The following is a 19,192-nucleotide window of genomic DNA, read 5'->3' as shown; positions in this document are numbered from 1 at the left end:
ATTTACACAGGTTTCTGGACAGCTAAATATTCCATGTAAACACACGATGGGATTGGAATGACTCTTTACTAACCTACAAGGTCACTTTCATACTAAAATTGTCCATTGGACTTTGTTTAAATGGAAGAGGAACACTAATAACTTCCACATCATTTCTTTGGTTTGGTTTATACTAAGTTAGCTTCACATGGAATGACCTCCAGAGCAAATCAAAGATTGAAGTGGTCTAAACTGTCCAAAATATTCTGCCGTTCCAATAGCTGCTCATTTGGTGGAAGCAAATAGGCTAATTCTAAAAAATAAAAAGAAGTTTAAAGACTAGCTAGTTCTGCTAGCCCTCTTACTCAAGTCTTAATACCTCCTGACCAAAATGTGTCTGTAATATATAGTGGGATGTTTTTTTTTTTAGCTTGTTACTTGTAATTTACACCGTACATGTCATTTACTCCCGTAAGTTCGCTTCTACTCATTGGTCCATTAGCATACACACTGAACTGAACCGTAACAGAGTCCATTTACAAAGAACCCAAGGTTGGGTCCGAATTCCTTCTCTACTCACTACATAGAGCACTATAGAGTTTGTTCCCCATTTTCCCCACGAAATTGGCGAATATAGACCACAATGCATTGCGTTTTGCGGAGAAAATGTGTTTAAATGTATTTTATGAATATACAGTAAACATTTTCATCATCACAACACAGTGGTTTATAAATTGTTGTTGTAAAATGATAGTATTTAATATATATTTAATTTGTGAAATATTTCCCGTTTAAAAAAAAATAAAATAGTGAGCACGGTGTCCAGATTGCTTTTAAAATCCACGGCGCTAGATAGCCCCGCACTATGTAGTTTTTTAGTGGTTAGGGTCTCTTGCTCTCAGGAGAACCGGGGTTCTCTTGTTTGATCCACACTTGTGTAAAGGTGAGATTCCACACCTACCAAATAAAGCAAACTACCAGAAGAAACCTACCCTAGATCTTAAAATGTTCTTGATTTCTTCCGAGGCTTCTAAGTCACCACCCGTTGAAGATGCGCCATTGAGAGAAACAAGCGCTCCTCTGTGACAGGAGTTTGGCTAACTCTTCTGCACTGATAAATGAAAACCTAACACACCTGTGCCTCTGCTGCCTCAGACTGCAGCAGAAACAGAAAAGGACTCCGGCGCATGCCTCACTCTAAAAACATCATTGGTATATAGATCAAACATTCATATTTGGTTAACGGATGAATGACAAATTATTCATTTTTATAAATTCATCCTTACAAAAGAAAAAACAAATTTTCATTTTTTTTTCTAATGTAAATGCAAAAAAAGTAGTTACTGAATTGGATTTAAAGTGTGCTAAAGAGTTACAGGCATTTATTAAGATACAATATAAGATACCAGCAATCATATTTAATTAAATAAGAATTTCTATGCAAGTTTAAGTTAATGTACATACTAAACTGTTTTCTGCACCAACATTTTTTCAGGATTTACCGTAGATGTGGACTTTTGGCTCACGACTGCAGAAATACATGAGAAAAAAATAAAAATATAATGTGTATATGTACTTTTGAGTATGTATATATCAATGTATCCTGTCCGTTTTATAAATACGCTGTTGTATAATATCATGTATTAAAGACTTGATCAAAGAATAACAAAAAAAAGGGCCAAAAACAGAGCTTAAAAATCAAGAATTCTTTAAATATTAGTTTTGAAAGACAAGCTATGTGAGACAAGGCCAAAAATGTCATTCTTGATGTCACAGTTCCTTCTGATTCCTAACTGAAATGACAGAGAGCAGAACCTTCATCAAGCATTGTTCATGACATGGCAGGCAGCAGACTTGAGCAGTTGATCTGAAAACCATCTGGCATCAGCATATGATGAAACATGATTTGTAACATCGGAATCCGTTCACCATAACCGTTGCAGATGGCTTTCCCACTTAACCGAAGAATCTACCAGATATTTGTTTGTTCATTAAGTGTCAGTGGAGCCTGGCAGCTCTGCACCCTCACTGCAGAGGTACAAACAGATTCCAACAAGAGACCAACGCTGCTGCGCAGTGGCAGAATGACAGCAGAGGTTAAAGCAGTTCTGCAGCAGCAGGGACAGAAAAGCAGACTAGAGACGGGGGTGAAGATAACCGGCCTGGTAGAATCACATTTACTAACACAAACTAGAATAAAAACACCCTGTTAGAAAATGTAGGTCTGGAAAAACGGCAGCAGCCTACAACTGTAGCAGAATACTAATAAGAACATTGTGGAGGCAGTTGGATAAAAGTACAGGTAAGTCGTTTATGCAGAGGTTTATAAATATACTATAGAATATACTATAGAAAATAGTTTACATGCTTAAAACACACACATTTACTTCTATGGATAACTTACCTTCCACCATTACTTAAATAAAAAAATATACACCCCCACCCAAAATAAAGAAATACAAAAAAAAGAGGTACATTTGTGAAAACAAACAAAGATATATTTCTGATGTAATACGCTGAAACCAAGTTGTAACAGTTTGTTTTTTCTTAAATGAACAATTTCATCAGCAGGTGTGGCTGCCTCTCCTCTCTAGACATATGTGACACCACAGTGTCATCGAGAGCAAGGACTGATAATAACCTGAACAGTCATCCATTTACAACACTAGATTGTTTGCTCATATCGGAAAAGTCCATAGTTTCAAACCCGCGTTGAGTGGTACCAATATTTAAAAATGCTGGTTTGTGTAAAGCTAGAAAATAAAGTAAAGACATCAAAAACAGAGAAAAACTGACAAAAAAACAACTTAACATTTTTCATTTGGGGATTTTGTAAAGGGCTAATGAAAGCTCAGTAAAAAAGGACATAAAGCAAGCCCAACCAGAAGTTAATTTTAGTGCAAATAAGTTCATTAAAATAATGCATTAATCAATTAAAACCAAATAACTTATTATTTTTTATTTTTTTAATTTATCCCAGTCTTTTACTCTCCTGCAATCACATTTTACAAATGGTCAATTGCAGTCTGTGTTTTGGTCCTTGGTAGCTGCTGTAAAAGGTAATTGTACAAAACGGAAGCAAATGGGTAAATAAGTGGTCATTGAGTTGGTTATATTGATACTTAATGTTTTTTTTCTTGAAGAATTGTATTATCCATTTCAAGTACTGGTATTAGGAAAAATATGCATCCAAGTTACTTCTGTTCTCCATAAATAGGCCAGTTTGAAAGGACCTCTGAGTGTATGCTGGAAGGCTTCTGGTAGGTAAAATTATGAAACGGTGATTTTTGTTTTTAGTGGTCTTGTGATATCCATAGTACAAACCGACAGGTACACTGACAGGGGCTCACCACATGGCTGATGAGTTAAATACTTGGTTTTAAGGCGCTCTTAAAATCCTTTAATTTTCTCAAAAATTGACACTGTGCCACAAAATCCGTTGAGCCTTATGCATTGTTGTTGTTTATTAACCTTGAACCAATTTTCTGTGGTACACAATCCCCAAAAATATTTCAAAATGTTTAAGTAGTGATGCAATAATAAAGCGGCTGACCCCTGATCAAAAGCTTGCAGGTTTGATTCCTGCCTCGCCTGCACAGTGTGTGAATGTGTCTGTGCCACTGACTGGAAAAACAATGGACAGCTCAGCCCCTCCCTTCTCGTGTTTCCAAATAGGAGGTACCATTGCTTCCTGCTACAGGTGTCGCCATGTTGAAACTAGCGGACAGTGATGGTCCAAGTCACTATGAGTCATCGTATCTATGGCAACTACTGTCGCCATTGGCATAGATGCAATGACCCAGAGCGACTCGGACCAATCACTGTCGACTGGTTTCATTATGGCGGCGCCCACATCAGGAAGCAACGGTGAAGGATTTTTCCACATTTTGCGAGAGCCGGAGGTAAAGCGTTTTCTATAGGTGACATCACACCTCGATTTTGCCCATTATTTTTTCAGTCTATGGTCTGTGCATGAGGGAATGAAACTGTTAGGTGATTTGGGGTCTTAATCAAGATCTAAACGTGCAATCCAAGTATACATCTTTCTACCTTATTATAGGTAAATCACAAAGACATAGGGCTTGGTGGATTGTCTGAACATTAAAGCCTTTGTAGTCTGCAGCTTTGCGGCGTGATACAGTTTTAAATGTTTTGTTTAGAATAACCAGAGAATTATCTTCAGGGTCAACATCCTGTCAACTACCATAACTCTTCACCTGGGTACTAAACAGTGCAGGTGAAGTTTTCCAGATTCTTTGTCTTTCTTACAAGATCATCAAGTGTAAATTAAAAATGTGCACAAACAAGTAAACAAGAATTAATGGCAAATCCCTTCACATTTAAGTGTCATAAAAAATTCTCCCACTGTTGTTTTTCCACATCAAAATAATACAAACGGAACATTATTAGAACATTCTAGCATACTGTATGGTCACACGTCTTTGCAAAATTCAGAGTGTTTCCACACATTGGACTGAAATGACTGCGTGCTCATTTTTTCCTGCCATCACGTGTGAGCTGTCTGCTCTAATGACACTAGGTTGTTTTTACGTTTTAGTAAAATAAACCAACTATGCCTTAAACCAAATGGTATTTTCCAAGATCGATTAAAATCAATTAATTTTTTTTAATGGCACAAGTTGATTGGGTTTGATTTGATTAATAACTTTCCCCAGACAGATGGATCTGGTTGGATTAGTTGATTCATTGATTCATTGTTTCAACCCCCTAAGGTCGAGAAAAGCAGGCACACGCTGATATGCAACACTTTACAGTAGGGATGTGCCATCACAATCACTGTAAATCAGCTGTTAAAAACAAAAGTGGCTTTTTGTTTCTATTTTGCAGCAATATGCAACACATATCTCCAAGCTGCTCTCTCCACGTCATAATGAGCTGATTCACGTTGATTGCGTAAACAGTCAAAGTGTAACAGTATGTCAAAGAACGCGAGTTATTTAGAACGACATCTCCCAGGTTCAAAAGTTAATCTGCATTATAGTCCACAAAAACACAACGCATCACTAATTCTTTGTACAATTAAAATCTGCAAAGTTCTAGCACGAGTTGAGACGACAATTCAATCCATGTCAATTTGTAGTCTCAGTGGTAAACATGGTTCCATTACTTTACAAAACCTTTTTTGGTGCTTTTTTCCTTAAGCTTTTGTGCACAAACCAATGCCTCCTGACCAGAGACAAAAGAAAGATAAGAAAAATCCATGGGAAGTTGCCACGTCAACATTTGGACTCTTCGAGCTGGAGCTGCTGTGGCAGGACTTTGATTTTTGTGGGGGAAAAGTCTGCAAAACTCAATATACTTTAGCATTAAAGCAAGAGTAGGTTTTTTACTCCCCAAACAACACAAGGAACTGTTAACATCACAAGGAAAATGATTACCTCAAGTTACTCAACCACATGACTGCAGATAATGGAATTCAAGAACATTTGACTTTCTGGCAAGTATCTGAGTCACGGCTCTAAATAATTTAAATTCTCTCTGCTTTTAGAGAATAAATCCCAACTCTCCTCAAGGGAGATTTCTAAACACAAGTGGATTCTATCCTTTCTATTTTACTTGTTTCATTCCTATAACTATTAAACTATCAGTAATAAAACTCTACAACTCCTTTACTAATTGACAATAAAAAATAAAAAGTAGCTGTCAAATTAAATCTGGTTTAACAAATTAATAACAAATGCTTTTTGTAGGACATATTACCGTATACTCTTAGGGTGACTTTTAAATCATCACTCCATAAAATTCTGTTTTGGTCTGTGCATCTTGATGATTGTTTGAGCTTTCCTTCGGAGCATGTATAAATATTGCATGAACAATAGCAATGTCACTTGTGGGCACATGTGGCAATAACACGTGTCAATGCCAGTCTTTATCATAGGTTATGTGGGATGTATTCATTTGACCAAACCTCAGTTTCTTACCTACCAGAAATGAGAGAAATTATCTAAAAATATCTCAAAAGCTATGATTTCATAAAAAATAAAAGAGGACTAAATGAAACAACATTTTACTGGCATTTACAAGATATATTGAGACTACTGGAAGAAAAAATGATGTATAAAAGGGAGACAAATGGTACCAATTCTTGCTATTCAAAAGAATGACAACAGTTGAAAGACTGTCAAAGATGGTACAAAAGAAAAATGCCCAATTCCACAATAGTCTGTCAAAAATGATCTTTGGAAGGATTTAAATCCAAATTCCTTCATCTGATCTGACAGTTTTGACAGTTTTACAGGTCATTCAAATAATAAGTTTGAGTTCCTGAATTATACATCTAGAAAGCAAACAAAAGGGACAGAATGAGTCAGAATTTCTCAATAACTTTTAGTAATGAGCTGAATGTTCAGCCAGTAACCAGAATCCTACATGTGGGCTTGACCAGCTGATGACAGACAGTCACTGAAAAGTCAGATGTTATCCAGCAAGTAAATGCATCAGGCAAGCAACTTGGAGCAGATTTATCCCGACCCCCCCCCCCCACCCCCCACCCCCCCAGACAGTAAATCTATCACAACACAACAGGCACACCATTGCATGCTGCCACTGGAAAGAGGGCAATAGTTTTGAAACTTCCTATATCTGTTTTTGTAAAATCAAACATCATTTTCATTGGAGTGGGTCTTTAAGAAAATATAAGCAAGGATGACAGACATCTATCTATATTTTTTACTGGTCAGGCCGCCAGCTGTGCTTTTAGAGTAAAGGTTCCATTAAAGCAGTGGTCCCCAAGTTATTCAGACCAGGGACTGGTCAGACAATATTTTTACGGACCAGTCCAAACGGGAATGAAGTTTGTGTTTAGGATTTTTAGGCTTCCAATTCCTGAAAATACTTGTTTTCAAATCTAAACGCTACTACAAGAAATCTATTTTTTAAAAATCTGAAAACATCAGTTCAATTTTTATTTTTCATTTTTTTTACAGATGTTGAAGATTCAATGAAACAAAGTTGTTGATTTGTAGAAGTTATTTCTGATTATTATTTAATAAAAGCATAAGTACAGTTTTTTTAATAAAATACCATTATAACTAGGGCTGCACAATATGAGGAAAACTCGCGATCTGCGATATTAGAGATAAATATTGCGATAATGATTTAATTTGCGGTATATAGACAAATTGTAAAATAACCAAAATTACCATTCCAATTTCAATGCAACAGTTTCAAATTATACTTCAAATGACCCTCGTCGACATAGGTGACAAACATCTAACATTAAAGGCCTCCATCCGATTGGTCAACAACGTGAAGCCGTCCATCCGATTGGTCAAACACATAAAAGGATTTATTTGATTCATTAAATACTTCCAGCTGCCATAAGATTGTTTTAACACGTTTAAGGTTTACGATTTATTGCGATTCTCGCCATCTTTTGCGATATGCATTTTGCAGAGCTGGATATTAGGATAACGATAAATTTGCGGTATATTGTGCAGCCCTAATTATAATACTGAAAATGTAATCCAGTCTCTGATCATCTTTCAGGAAAAAAAGATTGATCATATTTTGTTTTTACATAAATCCTGATTCCTTGTATATTTTTTAACACCAAGGAACATTTTCTGTGCTCAAATTTCTTAAGAGATGCCTGCCAAATTTTCCCCTTGCTGTAGGAAAATTCATAAATGTCCCTTTTACAAGTTTCCACAAATCAGCAACTTTATTTGATTGAATCTTCATTCTCTGTAAAATGTTTGCAGCTGGTTTAAACTTAGACTTGGTGATGAAGATTTTGCCTTTTATGTCAAAGTGGATACCACCAACTGGATGTTAACTTCAGCCAACTTTTAAGGTGTGATGGATAAATAAAGCTTTCCCCACTGTCTCTTTTCTCCCCAAAGAACCTTCCAAATATGTGTTTTATCGTTTGGCTTTTGTTAGCTTTTAAGCATTGAGCTACCAACTTTGCGGTCCAAGCAGCTGCTTAAAGTCACGTGACATGTCAAGACAGACGGATGTGGTGAACAGAATAGAAAATAAAACTTCCTTTAGTATCAGAAAATAGGCAAAACAGAAAAAAATCAAAGTTGGCGTTTGCATATTTCTGCCGCCCGGTACCAAATGGGGCGCGGACCAGTCTAAAGACAAATGGTACCACTGCACTAAATTATTCAAAATCCAGAATATGCCTTGACTTATTGATGGAAACATTTGCCTCTGGTTTGCGCAGGAAGAAGCTGTTGAACTAGAACAGACTCTTCTTTGTAAAAGCATATGATCACAGCGAGTTGTATTCTTGCGTAAATCTGGGCTTCCTATAAAGGTAATCTGTATCTCTGAGACTGGAACAAAAAACTTCCGAACAGCAGCAGTGTGATCGGTCGGCCACAGCGACTCATACAGACTGTTGAACATAGAGAGATCAATACTGTTGTGTCAAAGAAAAACAGCGCTGCTTTAGGCCACAATAAAAGGCAAAAGCTATCTGAGACTGTCCAGAGACTGACCGGGAACATCAGAAGCTCCTCTAGACATTTGGACCAAATCAGACCAACTTCATTAAAAAAAAAATCGAAGTCTTTCATCTGTCCTTCCCTTTAGAGTTTCTGGGGTAGTATAGTGTGCTGTATGCAGACCGCATGTTCTGCTCACCAGTGGCTGTGTCCTCTGCGTGCTGTTGACTGTGGCCGTGATTACAGCAATAAGGATGACAGTGATGGTGATGAGTATTAGCAGGCTAGTTGGGAGGATATCTCCCGTGGATGAGTTCAAACGACAGTGCTGTGCTAGTCTAGACACAGCAGCCCACTGACATCATGTCACATTGAAAACAGATTATCCTCTCTTCCCCCTTTTCTGTTTTCCACTGCATTGACGGCCTCCTGTCACAGTGAGCAAACCGTTCACAGGTGACAGCCCTTCTGACTTTGTCCTCCCCCATCATGGTCACTGTCTCACTTTTGTCCTTCTCCCTTCAGTTACCACCATTTCCCCCCCAAGCATGTTGCCTCTCTTTGGAATATTTCAGCACTCTCCTTCACCTGCATCCTCTACCTCAGAATCCGTCTCACTTCCTTTCCTATACGTGTTCTAGTCCCCCATGGGGTAATTGCTTGGAACTGGGCTTCCATTTTTATGACTATAATCGAGGCCAGTGTGCCTCTAGATTTCTCCGTCCCTGCGTCACAGCAGCAATGGCTGGCAGAGGAACAAGAGGAGGATAGGTCAAAATTTATAGCAGCTCTTATTGTACATATATTTGTGAACCAAAAGGAGACAAAGTGGACTTTGGATTCATTAAAATAGGATAAAGGTTTGGATAGGCAGGGCTCGACATAGCCATTTGTCCGCTGGCCCGGTCCTGTTTTCGAGCAGTGCGGACCACAAGACTTTACTTTTCACTTGTCCGCTCGGGCCACTAAAATATCTAACGGTTTATATATTCTTCACCTTTTTCAATAAAGTAAATTTTGCGAAAACGTGTAGATTTACCTCGTCTTCATAATTTGTTTTTTCTGCTAGTCCTGTGTTCAGACTTCAAGGGTTTCTATGGGAAACCTTTGATCACTTCTCCTTCTCTCCCGCCTGCGCGCGCGCGGCTTTCACTGCAGAGTACCACGCGGCACGCGCTCACTACTTTTTTTTTTCAAACTTTATTGAATGTAACAATTCAATACAAAACAATGTTAAACAGCAACAACGAAGGCACAAGCCAGTGGGTTATTATTACATTTGATTATAAATCTGACACCGTCACTGAAGAGAGACTGAAGCATGTCAGAGATGTGGAAGACATGGCAGGAATAGATAGGAATATGTTGGATGGAGTAATGGGTGGAATTAGTAGTATGGACAGCAAGATATTTAATGAATGCATTGAAGATGAAACTGTATGCACTAAGCTTTAAGCTGAATGTCAAAGAATCAAAGGCAACTCCAAATACCTGAATCTCAGACTCAAATGCAGTAGAATGTTAAACTACTTAATTTTGTTTTTCTTTACAACACTGTAAGCAGTAAGTATTTCTAGTTAGCTGAATGATCTCAGTTAGACCTGCACAATATGAGGAAAACTCGCGATATGCGATATCAGAGATTAAAATTGCGATAACGATATAATTTGCGGTATATAAACAAACAGCAAAATAACCAAATAACCATTCCCAGTTTAAAAATTATACTCCAAATGACCCTCGTTGACATAGGTTACAAACATCTAACATAACAGGGCTCCATCTGATTGGTCAACAATGTGAAGGCGTCCATCCGATTGGTCAAATGCATTAAGGGATTTATTTGATTCGTTAAATGGTTCAAGCTGCCATTAGATTGTTTTAACACATTTAAGGTTTATGATTTATTGTGATATTTGCCGTTAGAAGTACCATGAAAACCTCTGAACTAGTGTTACCTACTACACTGCAGTGCTCTCTTCAAAACATCTGAAACAGACTAGAGCAGATTTAAGTTTGATATGGTCTATTTTCAGTCATTGAAAAGTGTAGAAATAAGTGATGTCACCAGAATGCACCAAATTGCACCATATTAAAAGTTTCCGGGGGGGCATGCCCCCGGACCCCCCTAAAGTTGCAAGCACCTGCGGAGCGGCGGGTCCCGCTATGCGCGGTGTCGGGCCAGTAACTTTCAGGCAGGGCCAGTAAGTTTCAAAAACTACTGGCCCTGTGGGCCAGTGCAAATTTCTGGGCTATGTCAACCCCTGATAGGTACCACACAGAGGGTAATATTTCTGCCAGCTCATCAAGCATTTAACAGAAACAGCAGCCAGTGTGAGGTCAGGCTGGTGCTCTGCATAGGTATGCTGCCTATCTCGTTCAAAAGAAAACAGTCTCAAAAAGGTTACGGTTCTGTATAGTATTAGAAGAGGCTGTAGATACATATAATGCATGCGGAAGACATTATAAAGAAAATAGGAGAGAAATTCTATCCACAGCTACAACGAAACCTACTATATGACCAAATGTTTATCCTGGAACTATTGGAGGCAGGTTGCAGAAGAGAGCCACTCTACAGCAATTGCAGCGGGCTGCATGGTGGCACAATGGTTGCTCACACTAAGTCACACCAAGAAAGCTCTGGTTTGAATCCTGGCTGGATGCTTCCTCTACATGTTCTCCTTGTGCATGTGTGGATTTTCTCTAGGGCTTTTTCCCACAGTCTAAAAAAACATGCTTCACAGGTTAATCTGTAGAAGTCTACCCCGCCTTTGCCCGACAGTATCTGGGTAAGGCTCCAGCTATCCCATGACCCTGAAAAAGATTCAGCGGGTTTTAAACATGGATAGATACTGATTTTATTAGAGCTTTTATTTGCACATGTTAATTTATGGCTTTGCCACGATTTAATAGCTTGCTTAACAGGATCAAGTATTTGCATAGCAATCACTGGAGGTTATATGTGCTTCCTACGTGGAGCTTACACCAAAGAGTGAGGTTCTCAGAACTTAATGCTGGGTCACCACAGGTTGTAGAAACTCATTAGTCTGCTTGTTAATGTAACATTCAATTTATGTTTGTTGGGTTTTTATTACATTATCTCATCACTGCACTATTCAATAATAACAATATAATAAAGTCCTACTCCTACATGTCGTATACCAGTAAATGTTTTCTAGCACAACTTACATAATTCTAAATTTTAGAGCTAAAAGGATAAGAAAGTAACCCAAAAAAAGCCTTAGAATACAATGAAAACATAAAATTAAATGTCTAAAGTAGGGATCAGATATTTTTTCTCATGTTTAGCATGTATGTATGTGGGCGACAAAGGCCTGCACGTCCAAATGTAGTTTTTTTTTAATACTGAATGTGACTTTATTAATTAGAAAAACACAAAACGTTGAAAAAGCGTCATATTCAACAAAACTGTCTTCACTCTGACTCACGGGGGATGTCATGTATGTTTAAAAAAAAACTTAAACAAATGTGCTTTATAACGAATACTGGGGTATTTAAACTTGTTAGGTTTGTTTTTGAGCTATCATTGCTCTCATTTTCTGCCTGTTGATGCTTAAAGGCCAATACGACAAAAATAGGTCCAACGCTGGGCAACTGAGGACGTGTGTGAACATTAAGATGCGCCTTTTGAGGGCGATATCAGAGCTGTCACTGCTAAAGGGCACTCCATTCCAGCAGCTGCTTTTCTCCAGGGTGATGTTTTTGAAAGAATAGATTAGCTCAACCATCACTGAGATGCTCTGTAACGCCTGACCTCTGCAAAGATGCACGCACTAAAGATGTCAAACCCTCTTGCTAAATACCAAATAAGGAATCCTGCATGCTTCTTTTAAAATCAAACCAGACGTGTTCTTGAAGGCTGCTGAACGTGGTTCACATTGCAAAGTCTGTAAAACCAAGCAATCAAATTTCAAGTTTATGTTTCTTATAGATTTGCTCTCAAAGTAAATACACTTATTTTGAAAAGTGGATGCATAACACAAATCCACAACAATTGTATTTAAACTGTCTAATGCTTTGCTGTGAATGACTTATTATATATTTGCTCATATAAAATGTAACATTTAATAGTATTATAGCCTGTATTTACACTGACCAAAAATATAAACGCAACACTTTTGTTATTGCTCCCATTTTTTATGGTATGAACTCAAAGATGTGGAACATTTTCCACATACACAAAATAACCAGTTCTCTGAAATATTGTTCACAAATCTGTCTAAATCTGTGATAGTGAGCACTTCTCCTTTGCCAAGACAATCCATCCCACCTCGCAGGTGTGCCATATCAAGATGCTGATTAGACAGCATGATTATTGCACAGGTGTGCAACATCTTCATCAACTTATCTCAACCTCTCCTCACTTTCAAAAGATAATAAAATAATAAGAAAACTTCAGAATTTTAACTGTTAAGGGAAAAAGTAGGTTTAAGCAAATTATTATTATTACTATTACTATAACCTTTGCTCTTATAATTAATAATAATAATAGTAAAGCCAGACATGCTCTGCACATCACGTATCAGGTATAAAAAATAGTTCAAAAGCTTTGATCATTAATAGGAAAGCAAAATTGGAAAAGCCCGACTGATGGGAAACAAGTCCATAATTGATGAATCCATATGTTTATCTTTGGCTAGTTTAATCGAATCTAGAATAAAACAGGCAGAAATAGGTGAGCCTAATTATCCGAGAAAACCTCCTGTGGTTGATTTAAGCGCTGATAAAATCCTTTTCCACCAAACATAAAATGATGAATACTTAACGTTCTCTGAATACTGTGCGTAGGATAAATGCCAGTATTTCAACATTAAATGAAGGAAGATTTAATCTTTAAGTAGAAACCCCAGTGCATTACATGCTATAACAAAAAAAACACTCTAAAGGCAGCGCTTCAATATGTAGAAAAAAAGAGAGGTCTCGTCTCCAAGCAAGGAAACACGTTGAGAGAATAAAACCAGACAAAAAGTTGGTGGCTATCTCCTTTTTTGGGCATCTGGGCAGCTCTGTGTGGCTGTAACTATAACTGTGACAGAAGCTGAAGTTTGGAGAGAGAAAGACGGATAAGCTGAGTAAGTCACTGACTAGAAAAATGAAAGGAAAAAAAACACCAACCATCAAAACTGAGCTACAGATTAACACTCACCACGCAAGCAGCCGCCCAGCGCCAAAGCCTTCAGCATGAGCAGGGATACAACACAGCACAGCCGACTAGTGTGTTTACACCAACAACACGATCCCCGAAAGCTGGGGCTCTCAACAATCACAGGAAAACCTTACACAAACCACAGGGCGGAAAAAAGCCTTCACTCTGACTTCCTATGAAGTTCTATCCTTACTTGCCCTTTTCTTAGCCTGTCTAAGTCAAAGGTGCCTAAAAGAAAAAGAAACGACAATTTAACAGACGGAACATTAGCTTAAATACCTTATGGGAATGTTTCCTACCGGTCGGTTTAAAAATCAAGGCAGGCGGAATACTTGCTTTTCCTGTTTGCCTGCATGGATTCCTGCCCTGGCTGCATGGGCCACCAAGGAAAACCTCAAGGAGGAAGGTGAGATAAGAAGGTGAGGTACTTCCCTCTACGTCCCTCCCTAAAGTAAACAGCTTCAAGCAGCAAATCTAAGAGGAATCTCCCAACTCATTAAAAAGAAACACCAGATAAGGTTGAGCCAAAAGGTTTGTCCGTAAAGAAGAAAATATATGCTGGAACATATCCAAAAGAATGACAATGTTCTGCCCGGTGCTGGACTTCCAAGAGAAAAAAAAATTACAATGAAGCCAGAATGCAAAGGAGGATTTATGTGTGTGTGAGGCAAAACGAAAGTGACCACATGGGGTGCAGATGAATCACAAAGGCAGGGATAGGGTGAGTCAGAGGGCATGTCCCTTCTGAAGCTTTGAAACTTTGCTACTGCTGACGTTTCTGGTTATTTCATTAGCTGCATTAACACGGACAAAAGTTTTTGGAAAGAATGCCTGATCGGAAGAAAAATGCGTCATCTTAACCTGCCGTTCGGAATGGTCTGCCCCGATCGGACTCGTTCGTATCAAAATTTATTTCCGATCGAGATGGTGGGTTATAGGTGGGTTATGCCGATTTTTGATCCGATCGTTGTTCATGTAAATGGTTTATTCCTATCGTGTGTCACTGCTGCTCCGCAGACGCCCGGTGCGAGACGTGGATGCCTCTGCGCTCCGCCCTCGCCCTCCCTTCCTATCTTTTCCGACACCCCTCGCGAGGGGGGCGCCGTGAAGGAGCGCTTCGTGCCCCCTGACGTCCTGAGGGAGCTGCTACATATATGTTTATGTGGCAGCTTGGCTTGTTTACAGCGGGACTTTTTTCCTCTTCCGGTATTTTAAACAGAACTGCGCACGTGCACCTGATTTATTCCGACCGGAAGTGCTGCGCATGTAAACGTTTGTTCTAATCGGAAAAAGGTTTTCTGGGCCCATGTACACGGTTGAATTCCAATCCGACCATTGATCCGATCAGGATATTTTGTACATGTAACCGCGGCTATAGGCCGAACCAGATTGTGGCCAGAGGCAGTTATCAACCAGGATATCAAACTGTCCACATGACCAAAACCACTCCAATTGATTCTTCAAGAAATTATGAATGAGTTGGTAAATAGGGCAGCTGCATAGTTTTTCTCATAACAATGGCTTCTAAATCTTAGTGAACTGGAATGAACTAAGCTGTAACAACTGAAAATTGGAAAATAATGTAAGCCTTTGTGGCATTTGCATTGAACTGCACGACATTTATTTTACACATTTATGAACAAGTTTGCTTTTCTTGTGAAATAACAATACTTCAGCTATTCAAAAATGAAGAAAACACCACAGTATTGTGTCCTTTAGACTGCTCTAGTATATACTGCAGTGCAAAAACTCAGCATTTTTCTATCTTGTTTCTAGCTTCAAGAAGACATTTTTGGATTGCTCATCAACTAATCTTTTGTGCCATTTTAACAAAACAGCAAAAACTAAGAGTTGAGTTTTTAAACCGACTCTGCAGTGGGGGTGACACCCTACGCCTCTATCTCACCAAGGCCCATAGAACTAAAAAAAAAACCAAAACTAAAACTCCACCAAGATCCTACCCGTGCTGTACAAAGATGTACATTTCGTGTGGGTCACATTGGAAAAACTTCTATAAAAGCTACAATCCATAAGTGCTTCATATAAACTTGAAGAGTGTCAAGTAATGAGACAGAGCATGAGTCACAGGGACTGCGAGCACTTTAAAGGAGGTGAAATGACCTGTTCTTTGACGGAGGCCAGGATGTTATTGGCTGTTCTATCAGCCTCCATTTTGCGGCCAGTTGAGCAGTTGTGGATGGTCAGCAGAAGCCCTTCCTCCGTCAGTGGGCTCTGCTCAGGAGCAGGCATTCCTCCTGTGCACACACACATATATATACACAAAGATCTAGTCAGCACATTCCCTTGGCAAAAGAAAGGACATATCTTACACACTGAAATATGTGCATGCCTGCGGAAATCCACATTTCAAATAAATACACACTTGATTCAACCCCTCCCTACGACACACTGGCAAGTGACGGAGAGAAGTCACTCTGGGTGCTAACGCAGCACACAAACATCCACCCACACATGCCATATGGCTCCAAGAGAGAAGGACCGTCAATGTTTGAGATCTATGACAGTGCAAATTTATGCCATATGGCCACGAGACAACATGCAACAAATGATTTATGTTTGATAGTGTGATAAAGATGAAATACAAACCGAACAATGACAACTCTGTGAACGAAAACAATAATCAACAGAAATTCTTAAAAGAGCTGTCCACAATACACAAACTATTTCAGATTATGTATTAAAACATAGATACGTATCCACTAGACCAGGGGTCGGCGACCTGCGGCTCCGTATGCAGATCTATCATTCCTGTCCTGTGGCTCTCTGTGGTTTTGTGAAATAACTATTATGTTCTAAGATTGTCATGGTGCATTTAACACCGTTGGGATGTCCCAGCGGACAAAAGGAGGAAAGCAGCGTGAACGCGCAGAGGGGGCGTGTCTGCGGCTGTGAACGCGGACCAGAGTCTGTCATGGGATGGAAAGTTCTTCTAAAAAGTAAGTACATGTTTATTGATGTTGAATGAGAGGGGAATGAAAGCCTCATCATGCAGAACCTCTCCGGGTCAGAACCAGGCGAGCTGCTCGTCCCTGGAACTGATCCCTTGTGCTGACGACTACGGTCGGCACGCAGTAGACAGGAAAGGTTCATAAATATAATGTTTTTAAAAAAAGCTACAGTGCTAGGTTAAAGTATTATCTTAAAAAAAATGAATGTAGACATTTTCTAAGTAAAGTTCTATGTGTGTCACCGCCAAGACTCCCGCTGGCGTGTAATCCCAACAATGTTCCAACTAAGGTAGGACGACGATGGAGAATTTCGAGAAAATTGAAGCTCCTGAAGAAAACGGTACGTTTAATGGCACCTGGGCAGATTTGTTTGCTTTCAACGACTTTACCAGTATGATTAATATGTCATGAGGAATCAGTCTCAAATGTGGCAACAAGACATTCCAAACTCGCAGCTTTTGCCCAAAAACATCTTCATCGAGATGAGAAAAAAGTTGTCGACAAATTCTATCGGAGAAGCATATTAACTGCTAGTTAATTATGACATATTTGCTTGTTTTGTGGCCAAAGGTTCTCATCAGAACCCATTAAATGACGGAGGATTAAAAAAAAGGAACATCTCTTCACAAACTAAACTGGGGAAATGATGCCATTCACCGGAAACACCGGATTTTCCAAAGAGTGTTGCTGCTCCTTGTGTTTTAATATTTGTGGGAAATGGTTCCAAATGGCTCTTTGAGTGGTAAATGTTGCAAACCCCTGCACTAGACTGATTATTCCTGATGTCATACATTGGATTCTGCAAAAAGAAATAAAACTACGGTAGGAAAAACTTTTTGGATGTTCACACCTCCCAACAACTTTGAAGCTTTGGTGGGTATAGTCACCTGCCAATCAAGAAACCATGCCCCAATTATGCACAAATTCAAGATTGAATTAATTCAAAATTACTGATGATAAAAATAAGCCTACAGCAGTTTTCATGGCTATGGAAATAAAGCAATATAAAGTTAAAGACTCTTGAAACCAGACTTAAAATGCTTATTTTTGGTGTCAAATCTTTACTTTAACTTTTAACATGAGAGTCAATTAGAAATCACGTTCTTTTGCATCCTGCCTCTGGTGGTCTTTTGAGGACCTAAAGCGTTGGATACTTCAAGGATTGTGTCAAATCTGGGAACAAAAAGTGTGGGGCTGATTTCAAATAGACAAAATTGGAGGGCATAAAATGGCTCCAGACAGAATTAATGACAAGTTCCAATTTTGACTCTTTAGACTTAAAAAAAAAAGAGGAAACTATTAGGGGAAATGACCAGTTTTGTCTCCCATTTGTTGACATAATTTAAGTAAACAGAGAAGTCCTTTTTAAGCTGGACCCAAATTAACAAGATGCTAGCCTGTTGAGAGACAGGACATCAGAAGGAACTTTACCAGAAACTAGAGCTGCAGATGACCATAAGGTATCCAGTAACTCAGAAGGTGCATGGCTTCCACATGCATGTTGTTGAAAACAAGCTATGCATGTGCGTGTAGCACGTAAAAAGTCCCCACATACTTGGATGAAACGTGACCCCCCAAGGTATTCTAGGAGCATGTCAAAGAAACAGTGTTAGTCATTCAATGTGTCTGAGCTCCACAGTCAGGTGTCAGCCTTGGTTTAGAATAACAACTAACATGCTACCACCACCAAGCAAGTCATAAAGGATATCCCCGGAATTCTGCTGTCAGTCTCCAAGATTTCCTTTCTGGTTCATTCAACATTCCCAAATCACACCGGCCCAGTGCCCCCCTCCCTTTCCCTGCAGCCTTTGAGACAAGGGCATGGAACTCTACTTCCAGAAAACCCAGCAACAGGAAACAGCACAAGCTGTGTGAATTTGACATAGCTCAGCTGCTAGGACTTGTGTAAAAACACAGCTGAGAACAACACAGACAAAGCTTCAGAAGGAGCAACACAGTGGAATGTTACCGACCAAATTATAGAAAGCTGAACTCAAGCTGGTTTTCTTGATTCCATCTGGAGGAACAATGTTGACCATATTAATTCATAAGAATAGCTCTTACTAATCATTTTACTCTAATTTACAACAATTTCTTTGATTACTAGTCAATAACATTTGCAAAACAATAAAATAACTATGCATACAGTCTGTTTACAAAATGCGTTTGCAAAAGTATATATGAAGTTTAAATAGAAAAATAGCAAGGAAAGAAAAAAGCAAGCACAAAAGGAAATGTTATTTATGCAGGCACCATTAAGCGAAAGAAAGAAAAGAAAAAAACTTTGAGGCTTTCTGCTGAAATTCCCCATTACAGCCAGACCAGAATAATTTGTGCTGGCTTCTGCATGCTGAGAAACTTGACTTAGAGTGAAGGCAACAATGTATCTGAGGACCTGCTACAGTCTCAAAGGACAGTCATGGAATGTTTCTATGCTGGTGTCACTCCTGACACAGAAGGTACAAAAGACAGTTAAAAAGTCTGGCAGAAAAATGTAAGGAAAGACAACAACTTTAGCAAGCAGCACATAACTGAGAAGAAGATGAGAAGCTAAAAAAAAAAACAAGTCCAGTCTGTGCAAGATTTCAAGGCTGTGATTAGGTTAATGTCTGAGGATCGTGTTGCACAGTCCCCACAAAGTCAATATGACCTCATTCCAG

General features: G+C 38.9%; 1 protein-coding gene across 14 annotated transcripts in view; it reads right to left on the bottom strand.

Annotated features, from left to right (window-relative positions):
* The window catches only part of LOC101173987 (plakophilin-4), a 93,241-nt gene that overhangs the window by 56,087 nt on the left and 17,962 nt on the right, over nucleotides 1-19,192 (bottom strand). For 12 of the 14 annotated variants that reach the window (XM_023950631.2, XM_023950632.2, XM_023950633.2 and 9 more), the window contains exon 2: nucleotides 15,685-15,818. The exons of the other annotated variants lie outside the window; for them this stretch is intronic. In XM_023950631.2, coding sequence (XP_023806399.1) covers nucleotides 15,685-15,813 — 129 coding nt within the window. In that variant the 5' untranslated portion in view covers nucleotides 15,814-15,818. The remainder of the gene's footprint in view (nucleotides 1-15,684; nucleotides 15,819-19,192) is intronic. 14 annotated transcript variants of the gene reach the window in all.

The sequence above is a fragment of the Oryzias latipes genome, chromosome 21 (assembly GCF_053564925.1).
Source record: "Oryzias latipes strain Hd-rR chromosome 21, Olatipes_Hd-rR_3.1".
Classification (NCBI taxonomy): Eukaryota; Metazoa; Chordata; class Actinopteri; order Beloniformes; family Adrianichthyidae; genus Oryzias; species Oryzias latipes.
Note: the sequence above shows the minus strand (reverse complement) of the source record. Positions and strands in the feature narration are given on the sequence as shown.